The sequence below is a fragment of the Nerophis lumbriciformis genome, linkage group LG34 (assembly GCF_033978685.3).
Source record: "Nerophis lumbriciformis linkage group LG34, RoL_Nlum_v2.1, whole genome shotgun sequence".
Taxonomy (NCBI): Eukaryota; Metazoa; Chordata; class Actinopteri; order Syngnathiformes; family Syngnathidae; genus Nerophis; species Nerophis lumbriciformis.
The window spans coordinates 7,924,703-7,944,916 of NC_084581.2; the positions used below are offsets into that span (position 1 = coordinate 7,924,703).

At 39.2% G+C, this 20,214-nt stretch overlaps 2 protein-coding genes across 13 annotated transcripts in view; one reads left to right on the forward strand and one right to left on the reverse strand.

The window, feature by feature from the left end:
* Positions 1-20,214, forward strand: part of znf410 (zinc finger protein 410) — a 23,203-nt gene continuing 2,989 nt past the window's right edge. Inside the window, exons 1-10 of one of the 6 annotated variants that reach the window (XM_061929136.1) lie at positions 1-137; positions 375-487; positions 556-608; positions 713-845; positions 3,088-3,261; positions 3,327-3,551; positions 10,251-10,413; positions 12,254-12,435; positions 12,683-12,772; positions 12,864-12,983. In XM_061929136.1, the coding sequence (XP_061785120.1) occupies positions 576-608; positions 713-845; positions 3,088-3,261; positions 3,327-3,551; positions 10,251-10,413; positions 12,254-12,435; positions 12,683-12,772; positions 12,864-12,983 (1,120 nt within the window). In that variant the 5' untranslated portion in view covers positions 1-137; positions 375-487; positions 556-575. The other 5 variants (XM_061929135.1, XM_061929134.1, XM_061929137.2 and 2 more) reach the window with 5 other exon arrangements.
* The window catches only part of LOC133576121 (ectonucleoside triphosphate diphosphohydrolase 5-like), a 24,062-nt gene continuing 18,663 nt past the window's right edge, over positions 14,816-20,214 (reverse strand). The window contains exons 15-16 of one of the 7 annotated variants that reach the window (XR_009811583.1): positions 16,633-16,759; positions 14,816-14,933 (exon numbers count right to left, since the gene is read on the reverse strand). The gene's annotated coding sequence lies outside the window, so the exon portion shown is untranslated. Of the gene's footprint in view, positions 15,022-16,350; positions 16,783-20,214 lie in introns of those variants that run through there. The other 6 variants (XR_009811584.1, XM_061929126.1, XM_061929125.1 and 3 more) reach the window with 6 other exon arrangements.

Sequence of the window (20,214 nt, forward strand, 5' to 3'; positions counted from 1 at the left end):
GGCGTTGTTTATAACATTGTCCCATAAGAGACGCCGTACAGCTTCTCTGGCGAGCTAGCTAGCTAGCTAGCAACGCTGTTGTTTGGGACGAGATAAACTAGCTTCTCTCAAAGAAGTGTCGTCGTTACGTCACTGCTGTAAGGTAACGTTTAGACTTCTGCTCTATTGTCTAGTTTCCCGTTGCTTGTGTCTGTAAGTTTGAACACTGGTCGGCTCGCTATTAGCCCCGGCGGCTGTGTAGCTAGTGGCTAACAAAGTTAATGACACGTTACGAGCGTCGTCTGCTTTTGGCATCCTTGACAACACTCGCCATGCTGCCAAACTGTGGTTTAAGATGAACTTTGTGGCCATGAATGAGTTGAATGTGCTTATAGTTGCTGTATATCTGACATGTATGCTCGCGCCGACTGGGCCATGATTAGGACTCCGAGTCACAGGATGACCACACACTCATGACTGGAGGATATTTTAGCAGGTCGGATTTAAGGTGAGTACATATTGTTTTAATGAGTGTATAAAATGTGATAATAGTATGTTTGTTCTGTTGCTTTGCAGGTGACACAGCAGGGACACTCATGCTTTCCGATGAGCTGGACTCCAAACCAGAGGTGACACTAAATAATACAGCAACCTAAATAATACCTGTTATATATCATATACGTGACTGTCACTGGACATTCATGATGTTTTTCTGTGTCTGTCTGTCCTTCAGCTGCTGGTGCAGTTTGTCCAGAACGCTTCCATCCCTCTGGTTCAGGGTCTGGAGGACTCTGAGCCCAAACAATCCTGCCTGCCTCTGCTAGCCCCTGTTGAAAGCTCACTGTGCAACCAGCTGGAGCTAACAGGTACACACATCACTACTACATTAGGGATGTCCCGATCCAGGTTTTTGCACTTCCGATCCGATCCGATGTTGTTTTTGCACTTCCGATACCGATACTGACCTATCCTAGCATGTATTAAAGTTTAAAGTTATTTAGCCTACTTGGTTGTCAGAATCATGTTGAAAAGGGTTTTAGTACTCTTGATAACAACTAGCCAGCTGAATTAGGGGAGTTTGAATAATACACTGGTTGGTAACAAGAAACTAACCTGTTTATTCAAGGATAAACACAAAATAGACAAATTTATACATGACAAACAGAAATGGCATCATTGAACTAGGGCTGGGCGATATGGCCTTTTTTTAATATTGCGATATTTTAAGGCCATATTGCGATACAAGATATATATCTCGATATTTTGCCTTAGCCTTGAATGAACACTTGATGCATATAATCACAGCAGTATGATGATTCTATGTGTCTACATCAAAACATTCTTCTTCATACTGTATTAATATATGCTACTTAAACTTTCATGCAGAGAAGGAAATCACAACTAAAAAAATCACTATTTTTTTCATACGGTGTTGATCTGGAAATGTTTGCCTCTGCATTTTGATGATGTAGGCGTGTGGCACCGAATGGAGATAAGCGTCTCGACAGACGTTACAATATTTGAACAATGATGGCGATAACTGTTTTCTCTGTCATGTCCGTGTGTCGAAAATTGTTATGCGCTTATTTTTTTATTTGATTTTGTGCGTGGCATAGATTTGCTGTGCGCAGAGGACGCTTGAGCAGTGCGCAATTGCACAGGCGCGCACCTTAGAGGGAACGTTGCTCGCACGGCTGCGCTAGCATCACAGCTAACGTTAGCCATGCCGCTACCTCTCTGCTCGGGGAGGGCGTATACGTATGTGACGTATGACGTGACAGTATGTGACGTGTGTAAGAAGGTGCGCTTGCTGTCTGTGAGAGGGAGACACAGGAAAGAGTGAGAAGAGCCTGTCGTTTAATGCCAGCAGCTAAAAGCAACTGCGTGAGAATCCACAGACCTGTGGATGTGTTGAAGGTGTGCTGGAAAATGCGGAACGGAAATTAGGGAGCAGCAGAAAAGTGGATTGTATTATTTAAATCGGTGCGTTGGAAAACACGGACCGGAGTTTTGTTTTTTTTAAACGATCTGGATCTGCATTTTCCCATGCCTTGCCGATACGCATTTTTTTGCAAATATCGGCGGGACATCCCTATACTACATTCATACAAAGAATAACAGTATTTACTACTATTATCTCCTTTACTATCCTCTTGTTCTGTTCTATTTTTATTTGTACCTTGTTTTATCTTGCAAGGTTGTTTTGTGTGGCACCATTGCACTGTAAAAAAAAAAAAAAATCTATGTGAACCTGTTCACTGACTGGCTGTGAATATCTTATGGATTAGTAAACTATAAAATAAAAAAGTATGTATAATAATGATAACACAGATTTTCGCCATGTTATTGTGACTGACTATACCGTTACAGTATAGGTGAAGTTGGCACCTTGTCCAAATCTCCCCAAATGTGTTTCAATCGTTTGTGGTTTGTTTGTGCTGCAAACGTTTTCGCCATTGTGATTAAGTTATTCTATAATATATTTTCACCCCACCCCTCCCCCCATCTTGTCAAAATCACCCCACATTTTTTCCGTTTGTTTGTGCTGGTTGGCGCTGTAGAAGTTTTTGGTCTAACTAGTATAGTTTTTAAATTATTAACCTTTTAATATTCATAACCACCCCACTCCCAACACCCACCCACATCCTGTCAAGCTTATTGGTGTGTCTAGTGGGATAGGCGAAAGTTAAGTCAGAGAAAATGCAGTCATTTATAAATTATTAAATGTTTCTCTGCGGCCCGGTAGCAAATGCGTCACGGACCGGTACCAGTCCCCGGACCAGTGGTTGAGGACCACTGTGTTATAGCATATGTCAGCAGCTAAATAAGCAGTCTCTGTAACTCATTTTTGAAATTGTTCTATTATTTATATACCAAATAATATATCATGATGTACAGTATATTGTTACCGCAGGGGGCTGCAGTTTATGTGGATACATAGATTTTAGGCCACATTGCACGTACCTAGTGTATTTATGAATATGTATTCGCATATGTGTGTATGTACAATGTCTTTTTCAGTAGGTTCTTAAAAACAGCAAAGTGTTCTTACAGGTCCATTTAAAAAAAAAACAGCACTTTTAGTGGGGTATGTTTTGTATTGTCCAGATGGAGCGTTGAGTTCTGAGCCAGAGAATTCTTCCTCCCTGTCTGAACTCGGGGGGGTGTCGTTGGACCAAAGCCCGCCGCTGGTGGTGCAGACGTCACCCAGCCCCCCGCCCATCCTCCATGACCTGCAGCAGTCGGATGGCACGTCCTACGTCCTGCTCAACCTTGCTAAAAGTAACACTCACACATTGTAAAAATGTTAAGAGTGGTGAGTCACCAAATTCACTTCCTTCTACCAGGTATCACCACGTCCTCGGACTCCCTCATCTTTGCCGCGGATGGCGCTGGTGATGAGGAAGACGAGGGCGTGTCACCAGGGGACTACGGCTTGGATGGCGGCGCCCCTTGGTATCTGCGAGTGCAGGAACTGGCTCATGACAGCCTCATTGCGGCCACACGGGCACAGCTGGCTCGTGATGCCAAAGCCAGTCAGGACGCCAGGGCACCAAACGTCGCCATTAACGGTTTGATTTTTTTCCCACTAAAGACATCTTAGGTCGTATACTGAAAACTCGAAAGATCTGGAGTAGGGATGGAACAGTTTATGAAAAAAAATGCGTGTGTTGCTTGGATCATGTGTTTCTTTGTCTCACTAATCAGTTTAGAGCGTGTAGTTCTGATCTTATCGTATTGGGGAAGTAGGGCTAGATGATTTCCACATTAATGGCGTGGACGGAATCACAGAATTGGCCAATGAAAATGCAGAATATCATAGAAGTAGACATTAATGTGTCTGAAATGCTGTCATTATGAGAAGGAACATTTGTCCAGGACCCTGGAACACTCACCCACCTCCTCCTGAACTACACAATGTTTAAACAACCACTTGAAACGCCTCTCAGTCTGCAAACAAACTACAAAGATAAGGTTTGCCAGGACAATCCATACACCTGCTACACATCTCATCTGCTTGTGTTGTTGTGGACAGCACTTACGCAAGCTCAATAAACAGACGGGATGGCAGCCGTAACTTGTTGGATAGGATAGACTTTATTTATCTCACCATGGAAAAATGATGTGGTTGCAATGCAAATATAAAAAGTAGACAAAATCAAGGTAAAAAAACACAAAAACAAAAGGGAAACATTGAAAAACAAAACATAAAAGACATTAAAAGAGCACAGAGCTGATGTGACCAGCTACCACGTCAGTGGTGCCATTTTTATACACAGATACAAAAGTAAAACAACGAAAAACCAAAATGTGCCATAAATAATATATATTGCGCACAAACGATTGCACCATGTGTAGACAAACAACAAAACAGTAAAGCAAATAGAACTAGATGTTTCAATCCCTTTGGTAAGTAGGAACAAGTGGTGAAAGGGAGGGTAAGTATGTAAGTATGATTGGAAGTAGTCTACTTCCAATTTCCAATCCCGAGCCGACTGCAGGATGCTTGCATTATTTGGTGTCGTTTGACACTCTTGATGTTGGCCAGCTGGTACAAAATGTGTGAAGTGGACCTTTCCTGCTGGTGTTTGTGGGAGATTGTTTGTGGTGGTTCGCCTCTGTTCCAGTGTTAATGCAAGCTCTCTGAGTACTTGGTTATGCCGCCAAGTATAGCATCCTTGGGTGAGACTTATAGTACACCCTGATAGGATATGCCTTAGAGATGCAGGTACTTGACACAGGGAACAGGCAGGATCTTCTCCGTACCAGGTTTTCAGATTTAGGGGGGACGGTAGCAGGTCGTACGTGGCTCTGATGATAAAACTCAGCCGTGCTCCCTTCATCTGCCAGATGTCATACCAGTTGAGCTTTTTCTTCTCCAGGCTTTCCCAGTTGGTCCATCTACCCTGCTTGACCATTGAGACGGCTTTAGCATGTCGCTCTCCCTCCTCCTGTCTCCTGACTTCCTCTACTACTAGCCGTCTCTTCTGCTCTGATGTTGCTTTGTGCCATAGGGGAGCTTTTGGGATGAGTCCGAGCCCTGCTCTCCCATGCTGTACTTGCCCAACCACATCTCTGAATTGAAGAGCAGACTTTGCACTCTGAACAGTTTCTGATGGAATCCACTTCCTTCCCGCTGCTAGTCGGGGGGCCGCTGTTCGAATGACTGCATCCTCAGTTTCAGTTAGCGTCATGACGAGCCTTGCTTTGGTGCATTTGAATTCTTCCACCAGTCCTGAGATTGGTCATTCCAATTTGCCATGCCCATATAGTCCGATGGAACTGAAGCATCTTGGAATTTCAAGCCACTGTTTCCACACGTTCCAATTTTTCAACCTTGGTAATGGGGATTTAAGACAAAAACGTAATCTCAACAACCACATACGGTACACCGCGGTTACCTCTGAAGTACGTCACACCATTGTCTGCTAGGATGGGAGCCAGCACGGCCAGAGACAGGAACAGACCCAACAAAGCAACCAAGAGAGCCGACTCCGTCCTAGGCTGCCCACTAGCTCTCGGGCAATGTCCAGTCCACGCAAATGAGCGAGAATGTGTCCAGGGAGACCGAGGTGTCCAATACATGTTTATTCAGCCAGACCTCCGTGAAGCTTGTCTGTCTCAACGCTACCTCCGCAGCCCCGCCTTTTCCTGTACACCACCTCCGGTCTCTCCACACGGACTCTGGTGTGGCAGAGAGCCAGTAGCGGGTGTCCGGTGCAAAATGTGGAAGGTTTTGCACCGAAAAGGTTGCATCAGGGAAAAGGTTTCCCTGATGCAGCTTCATAAGTCCACAAAAAGTCCCTAAGTGGCCCGAACAAAAAGTAAAAAAACAAATGAAAACAAGAGATAAACATCAAGAACACAAAGGAGGGCAGACAAGAGCACAGAGCTCCTGCAACCAGCAGCCACTACAGCGGCGACTTCTTGAAAAAGGAAAAAGTCTCAAGTCGTCAAAAACCGGGTAGGCGTCAAGTGCCTTTAAAAACAGCAGCACACCTTTACAAAAACTGCTCTGTGCACAACATCTTGTGTGAGTGCAACAAAATAAAGATTTCATAAAAACAGCATTTTTGTAATTAAAGCACTCATTGATATATTTATGTCATAAAATTATATGGTTTGACTTAAAATACTGGTCAAAATTGCCCAATGATGTATTGTATCAATCCGTTTGAATTCATTAAACAGACATTTTTGTTTTGATTCAAACCAAAAATTGTAGCACCTATAAAGCTTGGGCTTCACTTTATGTAGTCCGTATATAATGTGCTTATATAGATAGTACAGTTAATTTTTTTGTGTACCGGTACTCTAATTCAAGGCTCAGAGCCTTAGGAACCACGTTTGAATTTTTTTGTCAAATATTTTTGTAAGAACCGCAACGGATAAATGGTAATAGTGGATTATTAAGATATTTGATATTCTAAAGTGCGCTGGACAAAAAAAACGTGCAGTTTGTAAACGTTCCACCCTTAATTTGGCTCGTTTTATAATCGGGCTAAAACCAATACATATATATATATATATATATATATATATATATATATATATATATATGTGTGTGTGTTAATGAGTTGCATATATTTAAAGAAAGTTTTGTAAGTGGTAAAACTTGTTATTGTTTTTGGTATTAATAATTGAGTTTTTTTCTGTAGTGTTTTTTAGTATCGTTTAGCTGTATTTTTAGAAAGTGCTGTGGGCAGTTTGGACACGTGCCTTAGGATAATTTTGCATTAAGTGATGCCTAATGACATCTGATATCAGAGCTATTGCTCCGTTTGGATTGATTTGAGATATTATACAGTAAGCATTAAATGTGTAATAGTATAGTGATGCACATGCTAAATTGACTTGAAATTAGGATCTCATTGGTTGAGGTGTTAACAGCGTGTTCGCTGTGTTATCATCAGTGATTTCATGTCTAGACTAATATTAGAAGCGGAAAGAAGACTAAAGAAGTGAGCGTTCTTTTCAGGAGGCATCAAAAGACGAAAGGAGGTCAGAGCAGATGAGATGAAACAAAACCTAATCAGCAGCGACGAAAACGCTTTTCAGACGCTGTCATCACAAGTCTCGCAATCAAATTAAATTTGTAGCCTGATGGTTTGCTTGTCCAGCTTCATGAAGCTGTAAAATGTCACAGTCATGTCAGCTGATTGAAGGTAAATAGAGCATCCGTACGATAGATGAATATATTTAATAATAGTAATAAGAAAAGTGATTTGCATGTCAAGTTGTGGCATGTTTGAGTCCACACAGGACAGCATCACAACATGCGCTTGATGAAATATGTCCTAGGAAATGTTCCCTAATCTTTCAACACTCTGGAAAGCTCCAATGCTGCTATGTGGTCAGGAAAGTTCTCTGGGCTTCATTCTGTGTATGCTGAAAGTTTCATGTCATAGTTTAAGACCTACTTACTTGTACTATTCTTAAGTCCTCAACTTCATTTTGTGTCCTTGAAGATTCTTCATGTTTGTCATCCAATTAACTGTAAATTACCCCCTATAGTTGCCAGGTGCATGGTTTACAAAAGTACAGTGTATAACTGGCAGGTCAAAAATATAAACAGCGATGGCTGTAGGGAACCTTCTGATGTAGTTTTTATCGCCAGAAGTATCTGAATGAGAAATATCATGATTGGTCCTAGATTCGATCCCGCGCTCGGGATCTTTCTGTGTGGAGTTTGCATGTTCTCCCCGTGACTGCGTGGGTTCCCTCCGGGTACTCCGGCTTCCTCCCACCACCAAAGACATGCACCTGTGGATAGGTTGATTGGCAACACTAAATTGTTCCTAGTGTGTGAATGTTGTCTGTCTATCTGTGTTGGCCCTGCGATGAGATGGCGACTTATTCAGGGTGTATCCCGCCTTCCGCCCGAATGCAGCTGAGATAGGTTTAGGCGACCCCGAAAAGGATAAGGGGTAGAAATTGGACGGATGGATGGATTATTGGTTAGCAAATTTATCCAGCACTGCATTCACTTTAAAATGCTGTTACACATACTGTATGTTGGTGTGAGAATCATGTATGTTACACTTCTGTTGTTTACAATCAATTCATCAGCATTGTTCATGCTGACTCAGCAGTTTGCTCGCTATTCAACTCGGGTGTCCCGATCCAGTATTGATATTGGTCGTTTTATCAGTGGGACAAAAAAGGAATCATGGGGTTACATGTAAAATATCTGATACAAGCAGTGTGTTGACTGGTGCAAAGCTGGACAGCTAGTTAAAATGACCTCCAATAAGCACATAAGGTTGGTCTTTTCTTGTATTTTAGTCAGGCCGTTTACAAAAGGTAAATACACACGGTGAGCTACATAGCAGGGGTTCTCAAACTTTTTGACCTCGGGGCCCAACGTTTCCACTCCAGAGGGGCCCGAGTCCCCCTCAATTATTAACACTGGATTAGTCATCTTACTCTTTTTTTAATCATATTCAATAATTATATCTAACCTACTTACAGTTCACAACCCTGTCAAACAATATGAAACCATGTGTATTATACAAATATTAATTTAACACAAACTTTAGGCTTATGTCAGGGTGATCAGAAAAATAAGTACAAACCAAATATACTGCATTGGAAGGGACTCATAAATAACTGATGGAAATTTTTTTTACATACATACTTATCTTGTCCTAAAATAAACAAATTTAATAATAGCTAACGGTCAAAATGAAAGTACAAATGAAAATACAGCTCCACCACTTTAGTCATAATTTTTGCACTTAGGGAACTTTTTTATGACCTTAGCTCCAGACTTCTTGTTTGTTTGAGATTGTCATTACTGCCACAAGTGGTGGAAAAGTGTATTACAACTTAGTAGTATCGCAGTCCATACGACCACAACTGAGAAACAGATATTTTACGTCAGCACTCTATGGGGCCCTATGGTTAAGAAACACTGGGCTATATGATGCTAGCAGGTAACCGCTAAACACGCAAACTAGAGTAGCCATTTGAAATAAATATGCTTAATTAAACAATAATGCCGTCTCAAACAGTACATTTGTCAATATAAGCAAGTATCAAATAGTTATAGTTATATATTACATACACATACAACGTCGACTATTAGAATGTATCCACTTTACGAAGGATACTTCCCAAGTTGCATTATTTGTGTTTAACTTTATTATATATTTGGACATATTTTGTGTTTGGGGCTATCAGACTGGATCAGGAGGGGATAGAAAGAACAAAGAAAACAGAGGTGGGATGAGGAGGATAAAGCGTAGACCAGAACTTCCTCAACAGATGAAGTATCTACAAATATGACTCACGAAATAAAAAGTAATAACTACTGACAATGATCACTACTACACTACAATTTTATCATTAATAGTAATAACAAAATTACAAAAGGATTAATATTTACCTCAATTATAACCATACTATCGCCTCAAATATTGCAATAAGAACAACGACATCCTCTTAGATAAATTAGACAATTATAAAAGGAATAAATAACTTACAGATGAACTTGTACAGTGTGATAATGACATTGAATCAAGCAAACTGCTGAATCAGCATGAATAGCGTTGATGGATTGATTGTAAACAACAGAAGTGCAACAGCTGTGTAGCAGCATTTGAATTGCATGCATAACTGGATAAATCTGCTGACCAATCATGATATTTCTCATTTCGATTCTTCTAGCGATAAAAACTAAATCCTGAGGTTTCCTACAGCCACAGTTAATGTCGATGCTCTTGACCCCAATTGCAGCTCCTGGCGTACGCACCTAACAATGCTTCTGTTCTTGCAGTACATCTAACCAATGTGCACGTGGTCAAAGAGAACCACATTTTCTTTTCCACTTTCCAAATTATTATTAGTTACAAAATGTATGTTTTAAATATACATAACACGTTTTCAGGAAGTAAAAGACACTCTCCAATTAACATTTGCTTCCAATTAACGCCCCATCCTTTTTGCAAGTAAATAAACAGCTGGGCCATAATGAGCGTTGGCGGTGGTTAAAGGTGAGAAGTGATGATGTCTTGGAAACGTCCTAATACGTTGTTTAGCAGCAGGCTAGGACTCCAAGGCCCATCGCTTCTAGCATGCCTCGTACCTAATTGGAGCCGTTAAAGGGCCTCAAAGCAGGGAGGCTGTTCAGCTTCTCTCATTTGGCCGCTCCGCTCCAGCAGGCGTCCATCAGCTGCCTGCCATTAGCTCTTTTAACAGTCCACCTCCAGGGAGCAGCCACCTGGCACTCCCTTTAGCTTCACTTTTTTCACACTCCGTCCGTTTCCTAGGCGACCACATGCACATCTCACCATCAGAAGTAGAGAGGCGAGAAACGCCGCCGCCTCGGACCGGGCGCCCCCTCGCCAGGCAGGTCCTCCGCTGCTCGTTTGAAGGCTGCTGTAGGACCTTCACGTGGCCCGCTCACCTCAAGTATCATTTGAAAACTCACAGGTAAGTTGACCACTTCTCCCAAATAAATGAATGGTATAGTTTATGGTATCAGTTTATTTGGAACATGCCTACAATTACAATATGATACATTACATATTTACAGTTTGTCATCAGCTAAGGAGTAGGAAGAAGCAGAGTTGATTAAATCCTGCCCCCTTGCCGTTTCACAGCAATTTCTAACACATTTTTTTGTTCACTTCGTGTACTCCATCTGTAACACAAATTAAATGAGTGAATAATGAAGTTCTCATAAATAATTCAATACAGTAGTTAAGTTGTGATTCACATGATGAGATTAAGTTAATTTAATTTTTCAATAATGTTCAAGATGTTTACCAAGATTTTTCCCTCGTACTTTACTTTGATTTTGTACAGTTTCTTAAAATCAAACATATTAGTACTTTGACTTATTTGCTTAAGCCATTTACATAATTGAATTCCACATAGTGATATGCTAACAATCTTAAGTGTTGTACACACATACAAATATTTTTAAGTAGATTTGTCTCCAAGTTTATATTTCTCCTTTTTTGTTGAGAATAATTGTTGTACATTCTTGGGTAATAGGTTATTGTTTGCTTTGTACATCATTTTAGCTGTTTGCAATTTCTCTGTATTTCTACACAATAAGTCAGATATGGTAACACAAGTGAGCAGTAGAGAGTATAGAGTGATTTTTGGTCCAGAACATATTTTGCTTTATTCTTTATTTAAATATTTCTTGCCACCTCATGTAGTATGAGGTTTACAATTCCTTCTAAATGTTAAGTTATTTTACTCTTTCAATGTGAATGTTGTCTGTCTATCTATGTTGGTCCTGCGACTTGTCCAGGGTGTACCCCGCCTTCCGCCCGCATGCAGCTGAGATAGGCTCCAGCACCCCCCGCGACCCCAAACGGGACAAGCAGTAGAAAATGGATGGATGGATGGATGGAATGTCTACTCTGTCTATTTGAATTTGTGTTTGACTTTCTCTGCTGTTGTTACAGAATAGCATTATTTTAGTTTTACTGAGATTCAAAGATTGCCTGTTTTTGTCAAACCATCTTTTTAATTTGTTAATTTCTTGTTATGTTTTTGTATTATGGCTTCTGTGTCGTGTTGTCTGCAAGTAGTATTAACTTTAAGGCCTTTGTTGTCGTTTATATAGCGGTCCAAGTATTGATCCCTGGGGTATGCCACAAGATATATTTAGCACTGTTGACATACGTCTACAGCACGTATTGCTTCCCTAATTTGTAAAGTACAATATTAGGATTGTGTCGAATGCTTTTGTTAGATCCATAATCACTGCAGCTGTGCACTGTTTACCATCTATTGCATTGGTAATGGAATGGAAATAGGAATAGTCTTCTCCAGGGTCAATAAATGTTTTAAAACCGTTTAACTTTAACCCTATGGTGAACTTGGACAAAAGTAGTGGGACATGTTTTTAGAGAAGTGTCATCAAAAAGGCCAAAAAAACCCCCAAAGATGCATGTTGATATGTGAGAAAACATCCAAGTGATATTGTTGACACCTCAGAGATTTACTGTATATTAAATGGCCTATCATATTTGAAAAATAACTTTTTCAAGAAGTCTTCTGTCCGTGTGAAGTAAATAAATACATACCGTACATTATGTTTGCATGTACATATTGTGTTTTTACATCTGTAAATAAATGACATCACACTAATTTTAGTACAAATGACATAAGTGCAGCAATGTTGTGTATCTTGACTTCATATCGCATCGAATGTAATCGTGGTGTAAAAGACGTCAACACTGACGGAACAACTTTCCTGCATATCCATCGGGACGTTATTGATTACATATTACATCTATCTTTTTGCTCCCAGGAATGACCGCATGTTCCGCTGCAACGCCGAAGGCTGCGGCAAGAGCTTCTACGTGCTGCAGCGTCTGCAGGTCCACATGAGGACGCATAATGGCGAGAAACCTTTCATCTGCAAGGAGAAGAACTGCGGCAAGAAGTTCACCACCGCCGGAAACCTCAAGAACCACCGACGCGTCCACACCGGTGAGGGCGGCGCTCGGTGATAAACTCAAGGCGACAACTCTCCTGCTCAATGGATTTGTTGAGCGTTGGCGAGCTGATGACTCAACACCTGCGTGCACCATCAGGGAGGTCATATCTGATCAAGGTTGCTTAACGGCCCCGATTCACGTTCTGACCCCCAAGGAGCCAAACTGCATTAGAACGTTGCTATAAAAGATGATCATTTCAATGTGACGGCGCCTCAGGAGTGACGTGTGCTTGCCTGCAGGGGAGAAGCCGTTCCTGTGTGAAGCAGATGGCTGTGGGCGATCCTTCGCCGAGTATTCCAGTCTCAGAAAACACATGCTAGTTCATTCTGGTGAGTGTCGCCCACGCACTTCTACACTTTATTTTTGTTTAGGTTTACTTCAGACCGCTTTTTCTGTCACGTGTTTGTGCGTGCGCTGCAGGCGAGAAGCCTCATCACTGCGGGATCTGCGGCAAGACCTTTTCACAGTCTGGCAGCAGGAACGTCCACATTAGAAGGCGTCACGGAGAGGAGGGACTCGCTGCTGAAAGTAGAGAAACAGGTCTGTCTTCCTTTCGCACGTACAGTATATGCTAATCCTGCAGATTATGTCGCTTCAAGCGGCTCAGGCTTTTTACACCCTGATCACGGATGACAGAAAAGTTAAGAACGTTAAGTTTGACGTCTGAAAGCTTTCTTTTCGTTAACCGTTCATTGCCTTGCTCCCTTTCTCACTGCATGGCACCTAAAAAGGAGGTATTGTTCCTAGTTTAGTTCTCTAGGTCAGGATCAATGTTTCCTCTCATTTTTTGTGTCTGAGCAAACGCACAACTTCCTGAACATTTGGTGGAACACGTGAGCAAGATCAGACATGCACGCTGTGGCCACAGCAGTAACACACCTGTCCCAAACCTGACATGATAAAATGTCTTATAATCAAATGACAGTAGTCATTTGTATTAATTATTTACAAATAACAAAAACATCATGTTTTTGATGAGATATGTACTCTTATTGTATTTGTTGGTGGGGGTCCTGCTTTGGAAATAATTTACAAAACATTTAGTTCCCCTTAAAACATTCACATGTTGCAAAATGAGATGTAAGCATGGGATAAAGTGTACATTATTGTAACTTTGTCTGTGAAATACATAATTACTCAGGTTGTATTAGCATTTCTGTAATCTAGTAACATGATATCAATACATTAATATTCTTAATAAATGACAGTGGAATAAACACACATATGATTGGGGAATGTGGGTGTACAGTACTTCTTTCTTTCACAATAATAAGAGTAAAAGCGTTTACCTCTCTTAACTCTTTTGCACTTTTAAGCTAACTAGCAAATTTATAAGCTAACTAGCAAAACAGGGACATGCACATATAACATGCTGTTAATGACATAGATTGGCTGCTTTGTGTGGTGTTGGAGTTGTCCGACTTTTTGTGTGGCCATTAACGCATCAGTGGCTGAGTCCAATGAGTGGGTCTGTTGGCGCAAGTGAGAAAGAGAGTGGCTGCTGCTGCTATGTTGGTTTTGGCATGGTTTTGTATGGTGGAAATGACCAGTTTTGCTAAATAGTAGTTTTTTTGCTAATGTTTTCTGATGTGGTTGCGGCCAACAATAGACAGTTTTGCTCAATGGATCCATGACCGCCTGTTCTTCAATCAATCAATCAATGTTTACTTATATAGCCCTAAATCACGAGTGTCTCAAAGGGCTGCACAAGCCACAATGACATCCTTAAAGCGTCTCAAGAGATGTTACAATAATTGAACAAGAGTTGAGGAACATTGTTTCATCTGTCGTGGCCGCTGCAAAATTGTACAGAATAAACCATGTTTATTTTGTTTAGAGTTTTGGTTGGATTTTATTTTGTGCATGGTATAGATTTTAAGTAAAGTTAAAGTCCCAACGATTGTCACACACACACTGGGTGTGGTGAAATGTGTCCTCTGCATTTGACCAATCCCCATGGTCACCCCCTGGGAGGTGAAGTAAGGGAAGCAGTGAGCAGCAGCGTGCGCCACGCTCGGGAATCATTTGGTGATTTAACCCCCAATTCCAACCATTGATGCTGAGTGCCAAGCAGGGAGGTAACGGGTCCCATTTTTTGTAGTCTTTGGTATGACTCGGCCGGGGTTTGAACTCACAACTTCTTAGTCTCAGGGCGGGCACTCCAACCACAAGGCCATTTGCTGTGCGCAGATGAGGAGGGAGCAGTGACAATTGTGCAGGCTGCACCTTAAATGGAACATTGGTCAAGATGATCTAACTGCCTCAGCTGTGCATGCTGCAGTATTAAACTGCAGTCTCCTTACTGCGGCCCTCAGTATCCTCTTGGATAAAATTGGTCTCCTTGAAAAAGTAAACACAGGAGTTATTTAATATTTTTTATTGTTATGCAAGTCATTAATGTTTAAACTGAGGTGAGATGTTGTGCCTCCATTTAGGTGTGCCAAGATGTTCTGTGCAGTGGAAATGGTCTTTAGTGTCCTCACAGTTGGTCTAAAGAGAACAATCAAGTTAAAACGGTGTCAGCCAGCCTTTCTTCTTCTCCACATCCTGCATCCACTGCTTCTGTTCATTTATTTATCTGCGCAAAGGGATGCGGTGGACACTGAGAAATTTAGCGCAAACATTTTTGAGCAAGCAAGCAATAATTGTACCAGATCTGTGAGCAAACATTTTGCTTCTAGTTAAAGTTTGACCCATTTCACTTGTCAATAAAAGAGAGGATAACAATTTCACAGCAGTATGTAATGATCGTTCGAGAATATACTGTATTTTTTTATTAATTTTTGCCCTTTGGCTTTCTCTAACAGTTTTTTTCATTCATTCATTTTTATTTATCTCCTTCATTGATGTGCATCTTTGATCGATAGACAATTATACCACAATTATTCAATTATACATTTACACACCAATGCCTGAGAAGGAGCAGGATGAAGAAAAGTCTTATATTTTCTTGCCCCCTTCAACATAATATGTAGTCTTACTTAATGATATCATATAAACCAACAATTACATCCAAATAAAACGAAAACAAACAAAACAAAAACCACACAAAAAAACACAACAAGTGCAAAACTTCATGAAGTACAAACCGAACAAAAAAAACAAAAGTAGTAATATACACCTCACGGGATGATACAAAACAAATCCAAAACCAGGCAAAAAATAAGTAAAATAATAAATATAAAGCAAAATGTAAACACTTATGGCTGTCCATAAGATCTTATTGTTTTGTCTTTATATATTTGTTTCAATTGGAATATATTTTTTACAATATTTTATCTCATTGTAAAGAGAATTCCATAGTTTAACCCCCACCACTGATATGCACATTTGTTTTAAAGTTGTCCTTGAATACTGATGTTGGAAATGACCTTTTCTTCTATGCTCTTCATTCTCAGAAGTGATGACAAACATTTTTTGTAAATTTGCTGGTAATGTTATACTTTTAGCCTTAAACATGACACATAATGTCTGTAACTTTACTAGCTCCTGTAATTTCAATAAACCCGAATTAATAAATATGTGTTCTAAGTAATCTACTTTATGAATAATCCTTATAGCTCTTTTCTGTAGTTGATACAATGCCTTTATGTTACTCTTATGTGTTCCCCCACACTTTCACACAGGAGCTGATATATGGCAATATAAGTGCACAATACAATATACGCATTGCCCTATAATCTAACACATATTTTACCTTATTTAATATAAAAATACTCTTAGACATCTTTTTCCGTACATTTGCAATATGAGATTTCCATGTCAGACCGTCATCCAGTATCACTCCTAAAAATCCAAGTTCAGAAACCCTTTCAATATCAATTCCATCTATTGACAGTTTGATCGTTTCCTCCCTTTTCCTCTTACAAAAAATCATGAACTTTGTTTTTTTTACATTTAATGATAATTTATTGACATCAAACCATCTCTTAAGTTAAATCATTTCCTGTTCAATAATGTTTGATATTTGATGGCTTTCTCTAACAGTCATAACAGCTTTAAAGACACATTCATCAATCAATCACATTAATTATTAAAGCACTTTTCATACATAAAAGAAATGCAACACAAAGTGCTTTACAGACTTAAAAACAATACCCCGATGACACACATACCCCATCATCGCACACACAGTGACACACACACACGTATACGCAACACATGAACAAATGAATGCAAGGCTGAGTACCGAGGAGCTATCACAGGAGCCATCTGCACCAGGAGGTCATTAGACCATGGCCACCAGGACGCTGACACAAAGCGCCCCCACAGCACGGCCGATAACCCCTAATGCCAATGGCTCCCTCTGAGGAACGCTGGAAAGTAAAAATAACAAAACCTGTAAAATATTAACAAACATGAGTAGGAATAAAGGATAAAATACAAGTAAAACATATGAAGAAAAAAATATACAGGAAATACAAAAAATATTGTATATTTTAATAAGAGAAAAAGTAAAGTAGGAATTACTTCAATAAAATGAATAAATATTAGGTAAAAGCCAAATCAAACAAGTGTGTCTTAGGCATTTTAAAACTGGTGTAATGTGAGCCCCCGCCTTTTGGTCTTTGCCAGGACAATTTTTGGAGTAGTTGTAAAGGTGCATTAACATTTTTAGGAAGACCCGAAAGCAGGGTGTTACAGTAATCTATATGACTTGAAATAAAAACATGCTTTAGTGTCTCCGTGTTGCCCTAAGAGAGAATTGTGCAAACTCTGGCTATATTGTTAAGATGATAAAAAATATTTTTGTTGTATTTTTATATGTGGTATAAAACTAAGGTCAGAGTTGAAAACGACGCCCAGATTTTTCACTTGGAGTGATGGAGTTAAAAGACAATATTTGTAGTTTCAATATACGTATGTTTCTCTTTCAGGGCCAATGACTAAAACTTCAGCTTTAAAAAGTTATCTGCCATCCAAGATTTAATATCCAAAATGCAACTAAAAATATATATATATTTTTTAGTATTAATTGGTTTTCATGTAGTTTACCTTTCCTTGAGGGTTTTGTAATGAATAAAGTTGGATGTTGTGTCTTTTATTTTTCATAGTGGCACCATCATAGTCCTTGAACCCAAATTGAATTATTATTGGTTGAGCCACCTACATTAGGAATGTGCCCATCTGCCAATTTTTTATTATTTAAAAAAAATAAAAGCACTTGCAGTTGCCATTGCAGAGCAATAACGCTGACACTGTAATTATTTTTAGCAGCTAATTGTGTCTTCATACACCGTGCGCAGCCATTTCCCAAAGTTAATAATAATCATCTTATGGAAAATTACATTTCTTAATATCTTAAGTATCATCAACTTTCATTATAAACGATTATCACTGGAGGACGAGGCTAAATATGTTACACCCGAGAGCAAGCCAGGAGCAGGCATGCTAATAGCTAAGCTAACTTCTAAGCCAATGGTGTCCAAACTACGGCCCACAGGCCATGTGCAACCCGCAGTACGTCTTGAAACATGTTTTTTAATAATATTCATGTTAATCCAAGTTACTTTCTTCTTCTGGCCAATGACCATGTATTATATTATTGATTACTAAGTGGCGTCACTTCCTGCCATGAAATTTGGTTTCATTTACTCTTCAATTTCTATTCCGTCTATTTGTATTTGTGTTTGACTTTTTCTTCTACTGTTACAAAATAGCATTATTTTTGTTTTACTGAGATTCAAAGATAGTCTGTTTTTGTCAAACCATCTTTTTAATTTGTTAATTTATTCTGTTATTATTTGTATTATCTTCTGTGTGTTCTCTCCTGAACAAAACACAGTTGTATCATCCACAAATAATACTAACTTTAAATATTTTGTAACTTTACAAATGTCATTTATATAGATTGAATAATTTTGGTCCTAGTATTGATCCCTGAGGTACACCACAGGATATATTTAGCGTTGTAGAAGTGTGTTCGCCTAGCTTCACGTATTGTTTCCTGTTCGTTAAATAACTTCTTATCCAGTTTAAGACTAACCCTCTGATGCCATATCGTTCTAGTTTTTTGATTAAAATATTGTGATTAATTGTGTCAAATGCTTTAGTTAGATCCATAAACACTGCTGCCGCACATTTTTTACTATCTATTGCCTTGGTAATTTCTTCTGTAATTTCAATTAAAGCCATCGAAGTTGAACCATTAGCTCTGTATCCATATTGATTCTCTTTGAGTATTTTATTTTTGTTTGTGAAACTCTCTAATCTGTTATTGAACAGTTTTTCAATGATTTTAGAAAATTGTGGAAGTAAAGCACAATAGGAGTCAAACTTTCACACACTCTTAACTTCATATTGTAGTGTCGTCACAGTCTTATGTGGGGTTGTTAATAAGAGTTAAAAGTTTTGTGATGTCGTTCAGTCTGTTAGACATAGCTTGCTTTAATTAATGCTTTTGGCCAACAGAAGTGTCTCTGGTCATATCCTGATAACATTGTAAATCCTACATCTTTTATTAATGTAAAAATGATTGTAGTTACATTATGATCCTTGCTCTGCTGCTTTGCAAGAAATGTCATTCTGTGTCCTTAAGACAGCATACTGGCAATATCCCCTGAAAACTGGGCTTAAACACAGGTTGTACTCTACTTTTACATGTTTGGAAAACTTCCCTCTTCAAATTGGTATTGTATGAATATGCAGACTTAAACCATTGGGATTGCCAGTCACATGTGAAACAGGTGTGTCAAGTGTATCAGTGCACACACACACTCTCACAGTTCAACACACTGATTTGGAATAACAAGAAACAGAGGTCTAATCTTCAAATTTTAACTACAAGTTACTATAACTTTCAGTATACAGTTCTGAAGTTAGTGTAGTGATTTATCTATTTAGATAGGATAGACTTTTAAATAACACTGCACTCGTAAATGTATAGATAGCCTGGCCCCCGACCAGTTTGTTTAGGCCCAATGTGGCCCGGAGTGACAGGGTCAAAAGGTTTGCACACCCCTATTCTACCTACACTATCTTGAAACAAAACTGAGAAATACGTGCTTAGTAAAGTTTACGAAGTGTAGATGTAAGCACATTACAGCAAAAAGTATTCAGATATTAGCAGAAAATAGAAGTATATTAAGAGTGAGTGAGAGGATAAAATAACAACATTGTGGCAGTCCGTACACGTAAGAGGGCAGATCGATCCATGAGTTGGAGGTGTCGAGACCAGTATCAGTATATGATTGATACTAGAGTGATTAGGCAAATTTTTTTTTCTAAAACAAACACATAGTTAATATTTACAAATTCAGGGAATAACCAAATGATTTAAATAAATAGTAGATAGTAATTTTTGCTTTCGTTTAGTTTTTGTGTACTACTGACTTTGTTTTTATCATACAAACAATTGTATGTAATAAAAGAGAACAAGGAATTAGTTTTAATATTGTGCTGATATTGTTACACTGTCAATAACACACACCATTATTACATTAAAAATACATGTGATCGATATTGGTATCGGCCAATCTCCCTCATGGGTGATCGCATAAAACTCTGATCTTAACATCCTTCTTGCCTTCTTCCCCTTTATCCTTGACTGCTGTTAGTCTCTAAAAAATAATTGGTTGGGTTTCAAAATAAAACATATTTTTTAAGAAATCAAAGTAAAAAAATAAAAATAAAAGTCAGGTCATTTTAAGTCATCTGTTTCAAGTCAGACAGACAAAGTGTTCAGGATTCATATTTGCAAGTCAAATCATGTGACACGAGTCCCCCACATCTGTTGTAAAGATAACTAATTACATTTACCAACTGTAATTTA